This window comes from Syngnathus acus, chromosome 1 (assembly GCF_901709675.1).
Source record: "Syngnathus acus chromosome 1, fSynAcu1.2, whole genome shotgun sequence".
Lineage (NCBI taxonomy): Eukaryota > Metazoa > Chordata > Actinopteri > Syngnathiformes > Syngnathidae > Syngnathus > Syngnathus acus.
The window spans coordinates 4904540-4921644 of record NC_051087.1 but is presented as its reverse complement, the minus strand read 5'-3'; the positions used below and the strand labels follow the sequence as shown (position 1 = coordinate 4921644).

Genomic DNA, 17105 nt, shown 5'->3' with positions numbered 1-17105 from the left:
TGAGACTCACAATTAGGAAGGGGGGGGGGGTGATTGGCGGTTGTAATCAGTGGTAATTATATTTCCTCAAATAGTAGCCCAGGGTAGTAATGGCCCCAATTAATTCTCCAATTAAAAGGTGGTCGATGAAGATGGCCGATGCCACCGTGTGTCGCAAATAGTTGGAGAAGACATCAACCATCACTGTACAGTAGGTGTTCTGGCACACGTATTCATGAAAGTTCCGCTGGGAATCCACAATGTGGCTTTTGATGCGCCCGTCACCTCAAGCAAGAGATGCCATCAGACATAAAGCTAGCGTGGCTGATTGTCTCTGGTGTCTTTCACGTTGCTGCGCTTCCATCAGTTTCCCTCGGCCACAAAAGAACCAGTTCACTATCTCGCCAGTGCGCACACATGCACACGCACGTGCCTGCGCTCTTCCAGATTTTAATATCAACACATCTTTTTCCATCGATCCAACAAGTGGTGTTACATAACTCTTACAACTCACCTTAAAGCTCTCGCCGGTTCAAGCTGTCACAAGGGCCACCTTGAAGTCTTTCTAGTAGGATTTGAGCCTGGGGTCCATTCTGTGGCTCCGTCTCTGGTCTCTCCAAAAAGCACAACCTCTTCTCACTTGATCGCTGAAAAGTCCGAGAGGCTCAGAGTGAACGGTGAGGTTCTTGCCTGCGCGCGATAACCCGCAGCGTCTTTCCCAGCCTACGTCTGCAGTCCGCCGCTAGCTCGTCGAGATGAACATGATGATCTTCAGCAGCACTTCAAGGCTAATTAGTCAAGTACAGTGGATCCACAAGCTCAGCTAGAGGAAGAGAGAGAAAGGCTGGTGGGTGTCGTCGCTGGTGAATACGAGAGGATGGAGAGCGGAAAAGAGAGAGACGGGGGGGATGGAGAGAAAGTGTGTGCGCATCTGCATGGATGTGTGGGAGCAGAGAGGCGGAGAAGAAGAGGGGGGAAGAAGAGAGGGGGGCAATATAGAAGAAGAAAATATGACAGCGGGAGAGGGCATAGCAGATCAAAAAGGTTTACACACCAATGCCAGGATATTATGATGTAAAATAAAAATGAGACCATGATAAATCATTTCAAAACTTTTTAAATAATCTGTGTGTTTAGGTCATGAAATGTGCAAGTCTGTTAAAAAAATCAAAACGGAACTTTGACCTTAGCTAAGGTTCAAGTTCCATCTGAAGGCAAAGACGTTTAATTTAACTTGTGTTGCCACGATAGGCGGGAATTGTGAACACCGCCCAAACTCTTTAGGCTTCTGATGTCAAAGCAAATTTTTTTTATATGCTGTATTGATAATATATTTATTTTTGGATCAGCATGTTCAAGAATGCTGCAGTGGACAGCTGGTCAAGTGTGACCCTGTAGCTTCCCTGGGGGACTTGCCACACAAGAGTGAACTTGGTGAGCAAATCAGCCCTGAAAATGGCCGACAGCTTTCCCCACTACCGCTTATTTGCGAGATGGCTATTCAGGGTTCCTTTTTTATTATTGTTCACAAACATTATGTAATAACGTGGTTGATTTTTAAATTGCTGCATGCAACTAACCCCTCATGGCAAATTAGCATTTTGTTTTTTTACGCTACTAAGAATGATCAAAATCTTGCATTGTCAAAGATGGCAAGCTGCGGTTCCCATGGAGACCTGAGCAAAGGCAGACGCGTTTAAAGAGCACTGTAAATGAAACGAGTACCACTTGAAAATGGCCTTGCACACAAGAGAGTGAAAAAAATGAGCAAAATTGAGTGAACTGAGAGGGGGTGGAGAAATTCAACTAAAATGCCCGGGCCCTCAAATTAAATGTCAGCTAATGACTGAATCAACGGTCTTTTAAAAAAAGCTCACTCCCTTCAAAGCTCATTTTTCATTCATTGTATTATTATTTGTCCTTTCTTGAATACAAAGAACAATCTTGAACACACACGTGCCCTGTACACGTTTGTAATTGGGTCTCTTTCTACAAAGGCCGACACAAAAGCACAGCGGCATTTAGAAGCTTCTGGTTCTCGTCCGCATGCACACACAGATACAAAAGCACTAGCTCGTTGCATTGTTAATGAAAAAGCGCAAAACTCCACAAGCTGACACAGGCACGGACAAAAGGGAAAAAACTTGCTTTTTTGTGTGTGTGTGGTTAAAGTTATGTGATACAAGAACGTCTGAATGTGTTCACAAGGAAGACCATCTCATGTCATCTTGGGAAATCAGAAGTAGGCCAAGTCCTCGTTTCACACACTGTCACAGCGAATCTCAGCCAAGGACTTTCCGGCTTCAAAGACATTTCATGGTTTTCTCTTTAAAAACGTGATAAAATAAAAGTTGTCTTGGCTTTTGGAGCTGGACCAGATTACTCATTGAGTTTCACACAATCAAAGACAGTTAAAGGCAAAAGAAAAGAAAAGTCACTTACAAAAATAACTATTTCAATTCATTTCACTGGGGAATATTGATTAAGATGTGACAGTAAACTGACTAAAGAACTTAAATTGGGATTAGCTAATGGAGGAACAAAAGTGAGTTAGAAGTCGGCCATTGGAGCATTCATTACTTTCACTTGGTAAGTACTCACTCACATTCGAAGCCACAAGGCGGGTCATGGCGCCGGTTCAACTTCAAGCATCCCAACCTGCTGTCGGTGCCCACAGCCGACATTTGGACACGCGAAGCCGCCTGCCCGAGTGAGAAGGGGCCGACCTAGCTTAAACACACCGCCACCGGAGTCAGGTAACCACCGCGCTTCCTCCTCCTCCTCCTCCTCTTCCTCCTCTCACTCGCGAAGAGACGCGGCAACTGCGGCTTTGTTTGGCGGGAGTGCTTTTCTCGTTTTTACTGATGTAAGACGCAACTTTCGCTCGCCATCTTTAAGTTGGTGGTCGAGTGCGAGAAATGTATTAAGGGCGCAACTCGCTCAGGTGCTCGGGAAACTTCCTTTTTTTAAACTCGAACTACTGCAGCGACCATTCATTAGGTTATTTCCGCGTATTTCTTATTTCTCCTTTATTTTTTGAAAACTCCACGCTCAGTTGGACTTTATCAAGCCAGCCCCAGGTGAGTCTACGTACTTTGCTGTATTTATTTCCCGAATGTTTCTGTCAGTGCTGTGTTGACAAGTTTTGAAAGCGGTCCATGCTGCTGGAAGCGAGCCCAGTTTAGTTGGACAAGCTCAACAGCTCTTAAATTAACTTGTTGGACCTGAACACTTAAACAGGGATTTGAATGTGACTCACGTGATTCAAAAGTGTTTTACAGTAGCCTGATTTTTTATTTATTTTCCTGGAACCATCAGGAACGGTTTAAGTTTACCTTTGAACACTTTTACAGGTAATAAAGTTCAGGTCTACAGGCTATGTTTCATGATGCAGTAGTTTAACTAGCCGGGCTGTCTTTTGGCCCTTTCAAGTTGCCTCTGACCGTTTTATTTTGTATTTTTATGTACTTCTGGGTCACTAATGAAGTAGTGAAGGCTGATGCATATTTTTCTATATGAGCATATATGAATTGTGCCACTGGAGGTCAACAACGGGGAAAAAAATATTACAATTGTGTCACTTGTGTATTAAACACACCACACTTGCATGTAAGATTGTTCATATTAACCACATATTGGTTTTCATGTTTTTATGACTCACAGAGGCCCACTTAATGGCAACATCCTTGCAACCACAGCTATTCTTAGTTTGGAGGTTTCTTTGTAAGGAACTTCATTTGAGCAATCCATCAAACAAACACTACTTTGCATGCTGATTCACAAACAAAGATCCCAGCAGGAGTTCTTCAAATGCCGCTTCTTCTGTCAGGCTCAAGACGGAAGGGTCTCCAGGCCTTTTCCGAAAGGCGGTGCAGCTCACTGCTGGTATAATTTGACTCACAGGAAAGACTTTCCTTTTGAAGCCTTGTTAACAAGCATAGTTTTTGCGACAGTGAATTATCAAGTAGTCATCTCCCGTTGTGTATGGGGAATAATACCACTGGATCCAAAGAACACAATCTTCGGATGATTTGCAACCCTGTAAGTTTACCACTCTGCCTGTTCATGTCCTAACAAAAACACAAATTGAACTACAGCTGCTGACACGGACCGTTCAAGGTTTTTACTAAAGTGAAACGACCATGGCTGAGGCGCTGTAAATGATTTGTGATGCCAAAATTTATCACGTGGCTTCGGATGGACTTTGCACTGCTTGTTGTCCACAAGTCACTGTTTTTTTTCTGCTTTTTGGACAGAAATGCTAAGACAGTTCCAGGATTTGTACTAGAAACTAAAGGTTGTTTGTTTGCTATTAGCCTTGGCGCTATCCTGAGGGAGCGCTCCATCAGGTTATAGGTTTTATATTAATGCTGATGGATATCTGCAGATGTCGTATTGATTAAATCTCTTGTTAGACAGGAGGAGTTAAATATTTGCATTTATTATAGTTGCAGTCAGCGCTCTTTCCTCTAGCTTGTCAACTTGGTTGACAAGTAGATTTTCACAGTTTCACTGCAGCATTGCTCCTGGCGCATCTATCCCTGCACTCCACCCAAAGTTAATGTCGAATTGGACTTTCTCATTCCTTTCCCCATTACCAGCTCTAACAGTGTAACCTGAAAACCAAGCTGCAAGCATTTGTTGTGTTTACACCCAATAGTCAACCTAATATGAGGAACAAGTCATGATCGTAGAGAAAATGTTGTTTAATGTTAAATTATTAAGATTTCATTGGTCTTACCCATCATACAAATGTAAATGAAAAAAATGGAAGTGAAGTATTGGGGGAACCTTGAAGGCAATTTGATTTCACGCATCTGACGTGTTTACATTCTTCAGTGTCGTACTCGTGTCTCACACAAAGTTGGTTCACCTGGAAGCACTGTTACTAAGCACAGGGTCAATGCCCCCAATTGTGTACAGATGACAGAGCTTGATTTCCAGGAATCACTCATGTTTTTTCAGTGTGGATTTAATTTAAAAATAGCAAGATTGTACTTGCCTATAAAATGAGAGAAAATGAAGCATTGTAATGTGTTTCTGACATTCTATTTGTACGTCCCATTCAAATGTGATCAATCCTTTCATTCGTACTCTGTGAGGACACAGCACTTTAATTGCAATGATCTGTTGATTTAAAGTCTCACAAGTTCTGTCCAAGTAGAGGACAGAAAAAACCCACTCAACACTCTTCTGTTGACTATCGGTTGTTCCCAATCCCCGATCCTCTTGACCTTCCTTCGCTACCATCAGTAATGTATTGATCAAGCAGACAAATATTAGATTGTAAGGACATGTTGTGAAGGTGAGAACTTGTTTGGAGTCTTCAAATTGTTCAAAGGTGGCCGTAATGTCGCTTTGTTTATCCTCACTGATAATTGGGAAGGAGGAAAGTTAAATATTTGACTGTCTCGGTAGCAAGGTGACCTGACTATGAAAGAAATGTAGAAAGTACTGCTTTCGGACGACCTTATCGCATCCCAACGGACATCTTTCAACTGTAATCACGAGACAACTGGATTGTGTGGAATTGATTGACAATGAATTGGGGAGGAAAAAATCGTCTTTTTATACTTTTGTGTCTGTAACGGTTTGTTGCCTTTGGCGTGCAGGGCTACGGGCTTTTGATGTAATGACAATAGTGAAAGTGAGCCCAGGGCAGATTACACTAGCACTGCATTCCTCTCTAAACCTGTTTGACATACACACACACACTAATCCTGCACATACAAAGCAAGCAAACGCAAGTCAAACGACTACCTCACAAAATAATGGCCCGCATTATACACCTGTTTAGTCTACAGTTAGAATTATTTGAATTCCTTGAGTGATGATGAATGAGTTACAAAGCACGGTGGGGACAGAAAAAAATAAAAAAATAAAATAAAAAATCACATTTGTTGGATTTAAACAAATTTTCAATGATCATTTCTATCCTATTGACAGAATCCCCTCATATAAATCCTGATTAAACAATAGACGTGATTTCTCTGTGTCTGGGTATTTCAGTTTAAAGCAATTTTTGGGAGAGAAATTCTGGTCCTGTCATTAATTGTCACGTTTCTCTCGTGGTTGTGCGTACATGTGCGGGCAAGCGCATTTTGCGTAAATAGCTGACGCCATGTTTGTGTCACATCTTCGGCTACCTTGTCGGGACTTGTCAGAACAGTCCCCGTGAATGCATCATTGCATCACGTCCACCCTCATTCATTCCTTCTAGATTTTTTTTTCCTTTTATCCCCATGTCTTTCCTCCCTTCTGTCTTTCATGGTTTGTAACAATCATGGATGGGAGGTGAACTATCATCATGACCTTCAGTCAGCATTTCCAGACAGATTTTCCTTCAGTCACGCTTCTGTGTACCCGTGAAAATACGACGAGCTTGTAATCCGCATTCGTTGGCAAAGCGGAACAACCAACACACACACACACACACAGTGAGTTCTTCCTCGCATTTAAAAGCCGCCGTTCACCCGCTTATCATACAAGCCTCAACTGTCTGTACACCAAGTTTAGGAGATAAAGCCGTAACGCCAGAATTCATGAATTCCAAAACATTGGAAAGCACAAGTAAGGACTTTTAATTCAGTAAACAGGAAACACTGCTTCAATTTTGCACAAGCCCAAATGGTTTTTTTTTTTGGTTTTTTTTTGCATGCGCACATAAGGTATATGGCACCAATCAATCTGGATTGACTTGTTTACAAGCATGTTGACAAATCATCAATATTTGTCAGGTTACCTTTTACAAAAATCTATTTAAAAATGTTTTATTAATATGTGCAGAAAGCTGGTCTGAAATGGCCTCTTTATAGAAACTACCTGGCGGCTATGTTCAAAATAGAAGCTTCCTTGGAAATAACATTCGCTTAAACTGACGCAACAACGCGGGAGGGATTTTACAGCGTGTTAATCACAATTACTGTCGCTAGCCTCATTTGAAATGCGCAGAGGATTATTTTTCGTAAATTGTTTCCAACATGACTATATACTGTACATCCAAGATGAGCGTATTAATATGTTGGCTGATTTGATGGGCGGCTGACAAGCTTCTGTACAAAAGCATCGCCGTGCTGTCGCTTCACATCGTCTCCTCAGCTCAGATGCTGTGAAATTGATTTTCCTCAGCCAAATCCTTCCACACTTCATCTTTTTGAACGGGGGCGGCAGCTGGACATTTTGACATGGTTCGTGATCAGAAGCGCATCCAGACCGGCTGCTATTTAGTGGCCAACATAGAGACACTTATAAAAAATAAAATAAAAAAAAGTGCCGTGTCAATCATCTTTGGGTTGGATTGTCAAATCCACAACCAAACCTTCTACTTCTTCTCTTCTCCGGGTTCTCTGGGCACGCAAACATAATTCTCGTGCTCCTATGAACCATAGTGGGTGAGAACCTCTTTGATTTTGATTTTTTTGTCCCATGCCTCTCTCAAGGAATCCATGTTGCCGTATGGCCATCCTAGTCTGGCTTTCCCTTGGACAAAATCGAAATCAGAGGATGTGCAGGTTCAAGGATCGGGGTCACTGCGATTGCACGTCGTTGCCAAGTGTCTGAAGGACGTTAGTGTTTGTGCACTTCCTCTTCCCAAGCACAAGGGTGGAAGGATATGTAGAGTTTACAGTGGCCTTGGAAGACCCTGTCTCTTTATTTATAAAGCAACTTGGAAGGACTTTAGATGAACTTTAATTTTTTTTTGATAGCCCGATTGTTTTCATTCTATTCCTGAGTTGTTATTTTGTCATTGCTGTAGTGCGAGACGTTTCCATTTTGTTTACGCAAGTCGCAAAGCCTTGAGGACCTTTTTTTGGCGCATAACAAAATTGCCGTTTAAAACTACAAAGAAATGTGATATCGTGACAGATCATTATCAATTCCCGTAAATCTGTTTTAGTGATTTAAGTCTGCCTCAATTATCTGATTAAACCTCATCAACTTGTGTTTTGATCATTTGCTGATAAAATAGTTTGCTGTGTTGTTGATAATGGCTTTGATGTAATATTAATAAATGTGTAAAGATAGACCACCGAAAAGCAATATTATTCAGGGAAGCTCCTCTCTCCAAGCGACGGGTAATGTTTGCACATCTTATTAAATCCAAATGAATATGCAAGAATGTATGTAAGAGCTCAGAGAATGACTCTTGAGAGACTAAAGTCAGAATGTTTGGAAAATAGTAAGGTAAACAACGGCTCTCGATTTTGAAAACCAGAATTTGATCATCAATGATAAGGCCCGCTGGTGTCGATCAGGACTTGGCAAAGGTCGCTTCGGTATCAGCCAGGCTTTGTCAAGCCAGCTCAGTAAAGCCTGGACTCCAAAATGGCCTGAGCAGCAGTTTTCATGCTCCGCACCTCCCAATCATGTAAAAGCTGCCCCGTGACCTAAACCTCACCAGAAAGATATGCAACTGTGTCCTGACTTGGAGCACAGCACTCTATGTCTCTCATTCCTCAATCTCGGACCTTTCCTCGACACTAAACTGATGTCATCTCTTAAACGTACGCTTCTTTAGCAACAACATTCTTGTAGCCGCACAAGGCACTGGAGTTATGGCACTTTTTGGCGATCAATGAATGACATTTTAGTGATTGGAAAAAAATATATATAAATGACTTTTCTTGTGTTAATGTTTGTTTCTGTATTTTGATTTAAAAAGAAATATTCTAATGCAAAAATTGGGTATATTTTAGATCCTCAAATGGAAAGTTGATATTAACTAAAATCTTTGAAGTCTTTTGTTCTTGACGCCCTGCTGTTCTTCCATCTGTTCTCACTGAGTCAATGTCACCACACCCAGGATATAGACACCCCCCCCCTCCTCCAACTATGCAAATATACTTTCTTAAACAAGCAAGCATGCATACACTGAAGGCAAAAATATACATTTTGGGTCGGGGAGCAAGAGGAATGTGTGCAATGAAGCCATGATGGCAAATGACAGAAGCACTTGGTCGTTTTTTTTCTTCCCCCTTTTCACGTTGCATACCTTTAAGATTTCATGAGGCTAAGAGAAAAAGGAAAGCGTCAATAAATTAGTTAGTCCCAGACCTTTCAATAAAGTCATAATCTGCGTCACAAATGAAAATATTCTTTAAAGGTCTTCCTTCCGGGCTTCAGAAGATAACCTGAAAAATTGTCTTTTTGCAAGTTGAGCCCCAATGACCTCGATTTCCTCTTTTATTTTGAAAAGGCAGCCACTTTCTTTTTTATCAGTGTTTATTCCCACTGACTAATATTTGTACTTTACCTGACCCTGCACCAGATAAGCGGTATCATGTTCTTCCTGCAGTCTGATATTTTTACCTTTGTGACCCACTAACAACGGTCTTATGTCATCACCTCACTCTTTCGAAAGTTTTTCGAACTCTCCTTACAGTTGAGCAGCTGGATTGACCGCAATTTACCTCTTCATGATGAGGATCCTAATAGAAGCTGACTTTAGTTATCATCTCCTTCTTCCCTTCATCTTCTCTCTCTAACCATCTTACCGTTCCCAACTTTTGACCATGTCAGCTCTATCCTTCCTGTATTTCATCTAATTATCAGCCTTGGTGTGGTGGTCTTCAGGGATCTCCCTCAAGATTTCTTCATCAAAGCTGCCAATTGGCTCAGCTTGTTTGAATCTGCCTGCTATTTGGAACCTTATGAGGTGTGAAATTCTCATCCAGTCAGTAGTAGAAGATATGATTTCGCCTTCCTTTTGTTGTGTGTTGTTTATAGACTATATAAAGTAGATCTACAATTCTTCATCTCACACTTGCCCAATGTAGTAGCTTTTCCTTCCTGTTGCCGTAGGGGACTGTAGGATTCCTTCAGGTGCTTTCCTGGATGTGCTTCTCACCATGATAATCAACGATCCCAGAGGCCCAAAGATTTATCACTTTGATGAAATAATACATTTGCCCCAAGACGTAAAAGAAGGAAGAGCTCACGCTAGGAATGTGTGATACTTATTACAAAAGAAACAGCAGAGAGGAAGTAAGCGGACTCATTTTAGGAATTATGTGAGTACATTGACAATCATTAATTCTTATTTTGGTTGAATGATACATTTTAAAATAACATAACTAAAAAAGTAAAAAGAAAATCTGGATGTAGGAGTTGCCAATAGCTGAATTACTCATCGCTAATGTCGAGTTGAAACTAATTAAGACACAACAGCGCCTCTGCTGGTTGTAGCCAGTAGTGCACTCTGCCTTGTCGCTACATAAAACATATTTAAGACCAAATTCATCCCAATCTTGATTGCTTTGTTCGTCTCAAATTCAAAACATTGGTACTCCAGCTTGACCATCCACGCGTTTTTGTTTTGTTGTTTTAGCCTTTTACGTGAGTAACTTATTTCCGTCGTGAGACAAGTAATGTGAAAATGAGGGATGAGTTTGGCCTTTCTGCAAGTACTGAATGTAATAATGGAACAAAACTTGGGACGGGTTAGATCTTTCCTTTGGTTAAGTGCAAGCTTGTTTAAAAGGTTATATGCAAATTAGGCACTGTCACTGTTCGCTACATCGATGCGTGCAGTTTGTTTTTCGACACTTTCCAAGGTATTTAGTAGAAATAACTCTTTTAAAAAAATGCTGCCATGTAAGGCTCTTATATTTTTGTTTTGTACAAAGATTTAACAAACCCCGTAGGATGACATTTTTATGAAATGAATTGATATGCCAAGAATATTTTCAGCATAGTTGTAAAGACTTTACAGACAACCATCTATGACAACAACAAAAAATAACCACATTCCAATCTCTTGACCCGGTGAACCAAATCACACACGGCGGTGGTCTTTAACCTTTTCACCTGTCGTTGTCTGTGTCACAGGTGCCAGAATGGACGAGGCGGAGAAGTACCAACAGCGACTGGAGGCCATCGCTGTGAGTCCACAGAGAAGAGCTGTTTGTTGCTCATCCATAATTCAAAAGAGGTGGAAAACAACACCAGGCTGCACCGAGCTTCGCAAACTGAAGTGTTGTTGATATTGGGATCGACAGTGGCCTTGTTGAGAAACACAGTGGAACATCCAAAGTCCAATACATTCTGTTCTGGACTGGTTAAGTTGCCCCAAATAAATGTTTTTAAATAAATAATAAATGTGCTAGCAAATTAGAAGTATCCTAAAAGCTTTATTAATATTTTAAGTAACATTTAACATTCTTAACTCTCATACGACCTTTTACAATTGTCCAATGTAAATCAAATGTATTTGTCAATACTCACTGCAACAGCACGGCTATTTCCTGCTGGCCAATTTTTGCACTCATTGCTTGAACACCTGATTAATTAATTCCAATCAACGGGGAAGGCAAAAAAAAATGAATCGATTAATCTCTCAATTATGGCTTCAGTTTAATTTCTTTCTTACGTGCCGTCTCCAGGAGAAACGGCGGCTGCAGGAGGAGCAGGAACGAGCCAAGAGAGAGATGGAGGATGAAAAACTCCGACTGCAGCAGCTCAAGGTCTGACACCGTCGCGGGATCTTTTCAGATGTCTCGCCTGACTCACACTTTTCTCACTAGACTCATTGTGGCTTGTTTGAGAGCCGATAGCCTTCCCTGTCTGCTTCCTTTTTCGCACACTTTCAAGCTCTCAGCTCTCATGGCCGTGTTTCCACTCTGTGCAAGTCACAGAGCACCTCCATTGTTTTCGCAACATTTCCACATCGACGTTCTCGTTTCCTACTCCACCGTGTTACGCTGCCTTGGGCGCATTCCCCCAAGTTTGCTCTGTGCATGCAGATGTAGCGGGTCGCTTACCATTATTTATGTCCATCCGTTCTTTATTGTCGCAATAAAACGAAGTTGAAGGACGCTTTAATTTTTAATGAGCTAATTCGTCTTATCTTTGAGACAGCGTTTGTGTCAACAACAGCGCCGCAGTCAAAAGAGGCCGGATTTATCGACGACTTGTATTTTACCTTTTGTTAAATCTGTCACTCAGCTGATTGCCATTAAAAAATAAATAAATAATGCAGCAATGTCAGCGGCATTCTTGGAATGTTCCAAGGTTAGTCTGCATGCAGCTTGCTGAAGAGGGCAGGCGAGGTAACACAAGAGGAGCTTGTCCTCTCCGGCAGGAGAAGACAGAGAAGGGTTTGTGACCATCATAGTTAAAGGGAGGCTGCCAATAACAGTGGGGCAGACTTTTTGGAAACATGCCAATGTTGGCCGCTATGGAGTTTTTGAGATTTCCGGTGAGAGCGCAGTCAAGATGAGTTTCAGCGAGATAAAACAGGACAATTTTGCAGACACAATTGTAGTTTAATTGAAATGAAAGCAGTCTTATTTGATTTCATTATCCAAAGCAGTCAATTGGACCCATTTTAACCAATCTTGTTTTAGCCCTTTGAGTGAGAAGAAGCGGATGGAGAACAAAATGAGCCAGCTGATGGCTTTTCTGTGTGGAAAAACTAGTATACACCAATCGCTTTCATTCCATGTTATATTATGTCTTTGCTTGGTGGCTGAAGTCAGTTGGGGGATGAATCCTCATTTGCAGGCATGTTAGAAGGACTATCATCATTTTCCAAGGAAGCAATACAGCCTTGGAAGAGAAATCCTTTTTTTTTTTTTTCATTATGCAGACGCCATGCAGAGTTAGGCAGTGATCTTTATAAAAAAATAAGACGATAGGGGATCAGCAGGAGAGAAGCCGAACAGCACGTGAGGAAACAATAATGAAGATGAATGTGGCAGCGATAATTAGATGAGAGAACAAAGTGCAAGCTTATATTGAGGCTAATTAAGCGGTAGCTCCAAGTTCAATCATGATCTGCGTCGTGCTCTTCTAATATACGTTCTTCTCTGTGTTCCTCCAGAGGAAGTCTTTGAGGGATCAGTGGCTGATGGAGGGAGCTCCCTTGTCCCCATCCTCACGAGATTCCCAAAGCCCACACTCTCCTCCGTGGGCCGCTCAGGAAATGGAAAAGCACAGGTACAACCTCACACTGTTTTAGAAAAGACCCTGAAATTAGCTGTAATTGTATTTTTCTTTGCACAGTAGCGCCACCTACTGCGCTGATGTATAATTGTAATGTTAGCCATGTTTGGGGAATGACACATCAAAATTAATTTCCGTATCATCATTTTCAATATTTTGTGCAAATGCTGCACTTTTCTGCCATGGAGGAACATCTAATTGTTCTGCCTGTCACAATACATTACTGGGAGAGATTTATAAACTTAGATACGGTTTGGCTTAATAAAAGATATTTTGTGGACAAATTTAGTGAAACTGGATCATTCCCTGAAACGCCTGTGATGATCTCTCACGGCAGATGCTTTTGGTAAACCGGTTGGGAATCACTGTTGTAGACTTGTGGTTGCCATAGTAACGAAAGAGCTGATTTTCTCCAAGCCAGCGTGCCATTAAGATGATTTGAAGATGGTATTTTTATTGTCAACTAACAGTGCTATAGTGTTTACAATGTAGGAAATGGTACGCTCTCGTTGTAGGCCGCCATCACGGAATATGGAGTTAGCAGTGGAGGATGTGAAAGAACAAATCGCAGAGGACCAAACAGTGAGACTTGCACGCACACACATGCACAACACGCCCACATTGAGAACAAAAGCTGTTAGAATGTGTGTCAAACAAGCGTTCGCTATCATCTTCCATTAGGAAGCTTTTTCTCACATTTGCGTGCACGCCGTTGTCACTTGAATAATACATTTTCGGCCCACGTGCTCCTTATGCAGTAATGTCGGCATTTTAAACCGCGAGTTGGTCATGTTGTTCTTCGGACACCACTCGACACTCAAATTACTCTAAAATGGCAAAAGCCCTACAAAACTAAATTAATACCCCATGAATTAAAAAAAAAAAAGAAGAGTCGAAGATTATCTCCAGTAGTTTTCTTCACCGAGCAGAAAGAATACTTTTCTTTTTTGTGTTTGTGTTAAAGTACAGTTGTTTAAAACTACAGTAATAGCAATGCTAGCAGTTAGCATAGCAGTTGCGTAAACATTTCGACAAATTTTAAGATGTTTCTTTAAATGTACTGCCACATTTTGACTCTCTTTTAAAAAAAAAAAAAAAAATCACATGAAGCTATTATTTTGATTTCACTGTGATGAAAGCATCTATGATATGTGACCTTTACATCAATTTGACAGTGACAAATCTGTTCGTGGGCACGTTGAGTATAATTGACAGCAAATGTCAACCACGATTCTTTTTCCCTGTCATAAAAACTTAAAGATGCCAAAAAAAAAATGTTCATAGACTTTAAAGCAGGCTGCTCTTTGGTTTCACACGCGCAACTGTTCCTCTTAGAACTTTAAGCTTTATGATGATACTTTATGAAGTCATATAAGTGAAACAACAAAGGGCAAATTGTTCTGATTTTGAGCTTTGCGGTGGTTATTTTTAAGTTAGAGCTTAGTGAAGCAACACTGTATGCCTTATACTCAACAGGAAGCCACCAACATGGACGCCGGAGATATGGGTAAGATGGAGTGTTAATTCAATTGTTTAATTAAGATGTAAGTTTACTGTGCTATCAGAAAACCAAATAGTGTACTGTTTAGATTTAAGCGCCTTTGTTGAATATTTTAAGCGTTGACAGTCAAATGTGGAGATGACAACACAATCATTTACGTGTTTTTTTATTTTTCTCCATAACCGTGATAAACTTCCATGATAGTCTTCCCTTATTATGGAGCTAATGTTTTTAGTGACATTTGTATCGGATTTTCTCTTTAATTATTGGCAATGCAAACATAAGGTAGTTGTTTTTTTATCATATTAAGATGGATGTAGTCAATCCTAATGTCCACTATCATCGCGAAATATCAGTTGACCTTTTTGTGTCACCGTATAGTCACATTGCTAATGTTCACCATGTGCTCAAAAAATATCAACATTTGATTAACATTTCTGTACTGTACATTGGCAGGTTGCGGGTAAATTATTAATAAAAAAAACAAAAGTGGGGGTAGGGCTTGAAAAATCTGCATTTCTAACCGCGTCTACTTAATGAATATGGAGATCATTCACTGTACATGTTTTTAGTGTTAATACAGAAATGAATCGTTGTGATTGCTGCTAACACGCTGTTGGCAAAAACTGCCTTTTAATTGCAATCAGGAAACGTTGCAGCTCGACTGTTTTGCTAATTAACTGCCGAGCTTTTCCCACCCTAATATGAAATGCTCCAATGGGATGGAAATTAATCAAAGTCTTGTCTTCAGGGACAACCGCGATCCAAATATTACGGGATGACGACGCCCCTGTTCTGATGAACGGCAAAGGGGACTTGAAAGCTGATCTTAAACAAAACCGCCAAAGTGCTTTGGAAAAGTCCACCACAAATGGCCCAAGTGGAAGCGTCGTCGTCATCGAGAATCATGGCCAACACGTTCCCCACTTAAGCTCCACCGAGGTGGACGAAGGGATCGTGGTCATGCGGGCCGAACGAGTCGTCATCACGGAAGATGATGATGAGGAAGAGGAGGAGGAGGAAGTTGAACCACAAGACTATCAAAAGAAGCAAGCAGGCCCTGTGGAGGAGGAGCAAGTAGCTCCAGAAGCTTCCAATGAGTTGGCAAAGGATGAAACTGGTGCGGCGGCGCAAGCAGGAAAAACACACGAGGAGACCAAAGAGGAGGACATCGAAGCGGAAACTTCGCCCTCCGTGCTGCTGCCGTCACCAACCGATCCTCTAGAGGCCGCCTCGGTGGCTCCCGTGCCGGTCTACTCCCAATCACAACCCTTCTCTCCTCCTTCGGCGGAGACGCCACAAGCCAGCGAGGAAGACGTGATCACCCCGGCATCGGCGACGCCCAACGTGTGCCCAAAAGCCCAAGGCGACGCCCCGATCGCACCCCCTCGGTTCCAGGATGTTTCCCTGAGCGACTCCATGGACAACCACAGGACTGAGGCACGCACGAGCGAGCAGGAGACCCTCCTGGAGCCCCTCCTGGAGCAGGCTAAAGGCCTGGAAATCCAGGATGACATCGCCAGCGATAACCACTCACGTCCCATAGAGATGCGGGCCGAGGCCATGCCGGCGCCCAATAAGAAAGTCTGCTTGTGCTGCTCGCTCATGTAAAGGCAACAAAAATACCCACGCAACACTTTTTTTGAGTTTGCTCTCATCAAGTATTAATGCTTCCTTTATTTTATTTTATGATGATTCTGCTGATCACAGACAGCAGCCCTGAAGTCCACTCAAAGAGGTGCACTTCATGTTTTACAATCACGGCCGTTATTAAACTCTGTTGAACTCACTTAAGTCCCTGGTCCTTTTGGAAAAGCTGAAGTTTTAATTCACTGCCAAATGTGTTTTTGTCATTTAAACTGTCGTATTTTAAAGAGGATATATCAATAAAATATCTTATGGCACTGCAGTGTTTATTAATAAAATATCATTTCTACTGCTTTAAAGTATCTGTGGGTTCAATTAAGGTCCCTCTAAAAAAACACGCCCAATATAATTGTATTGCATTAAAAATAATTATTTAAAGATGTTATCAAAATTTGTGATAATTGAAATATGTGAAGCAACTTCACTTCATGCAAAATGAGAGCAAAAAAAAGTGTTGTGTTTTTATTTTGGTTGACTTTATTTTCTGAAACCTTCCTATTCTAATTTTGTACACTACATGCCACAATGGATTTTTTTTTTTTTTAATTAAAAAAAACCCACCTCTGTTTAGTAACAATAAACTCAACCCACAACATTTGAATGCAGTGAAATGAAAAAGGCTTTATCACAAATGAATTATTTGTAATGTGTAAACATTTGAATGTAAATACAAGCGTTTTCTTAAAATGATACGAGTGGTTCATAGAGAATATTTTTCTAATTAGGAGCTTTGTGGATGAATTATTGAACAGACTTGGGAATGCCGAGGTGGGGTTTTTTTTTTTTTTTTTCCAGCACCCACATATTTGGGTTTTGTCACGCAAGTTGCATATATTCCTTCTTCCCAATTATGAAAACCAACGTGTCATTGCTGTTGAGCCATCTCTTACCACATTTTTACCAAAGTATGAATTTTGTATTTAACCAGATCTCTGTACATGCATAACAATACTGCAGAAACCATGTTGGGATTTGATTTCATTGTCAAAAGTTTTGAAATGACTGCATTCACTATTAAACGGCGCCACTGAGTAAA

The 17105-nt window shown here is 41.2% G+C and overlaps 2 protein-coding genes across 5 annotated transcripts in view; one reads left to right on the top strand and one right to left on the bottom strand.

The window, feature by feature from the left end:
- plppr2b (phospholipid phosphatase related 2b) overlaps positions 1-2673 on the bottom strand; it is a 25016-nt gene extending 22343 nt beyond the window's left edge. Inside the window, exons 1-2 of one of the 3 annotated variants that reach the window (XM_037274862.1) lie at positions 2585-2673; positions 494-626 (exon numbers count right to left, since the gene is read on the bottom strand). The gene's annotated coding sequence lies outside the window, so the exon portion shown is untranslated. Of the gene's footprint in view, positions 1-493; positions 915-2584 lie in introns of those variants that run through there. The other 2 variants (XM_037274959.1, XM_037274774.1) reach the window with 2 other exon arrangements.
- Positions 2619-17105, top strand: palm3 (paralemmin 3). Of its 2 annotated transcripts, none has more exons than XM_037274671.1 (7): positions 2619-2735; positions 10807-10859; positions 11361-11441; positions 12800-12915; positions 13437-13503; positions 14398-14428; positions 15174-17105. In XM_037274671.1, the coding sequence occupies exons 2-7, from the start codon at positions 10815-10817 to the stop codon at positions 16031-16033; spliced, it is 1200 nt and encodes a 399-aa protein (XP_037130566.1). In that variant the 5' UTR covers positions 2619-2735; positions 10807-10814; the 3' UTR covers positions 16034-17105. The 2 variants fall into 2 exon arrangements, with proteins under 2 accessions (XP_037130566.1, XP_037130489.1); XM_037274594.1 differs by lacking the exon at positions 2619-2735 and adding an exon at positions 2784-3059.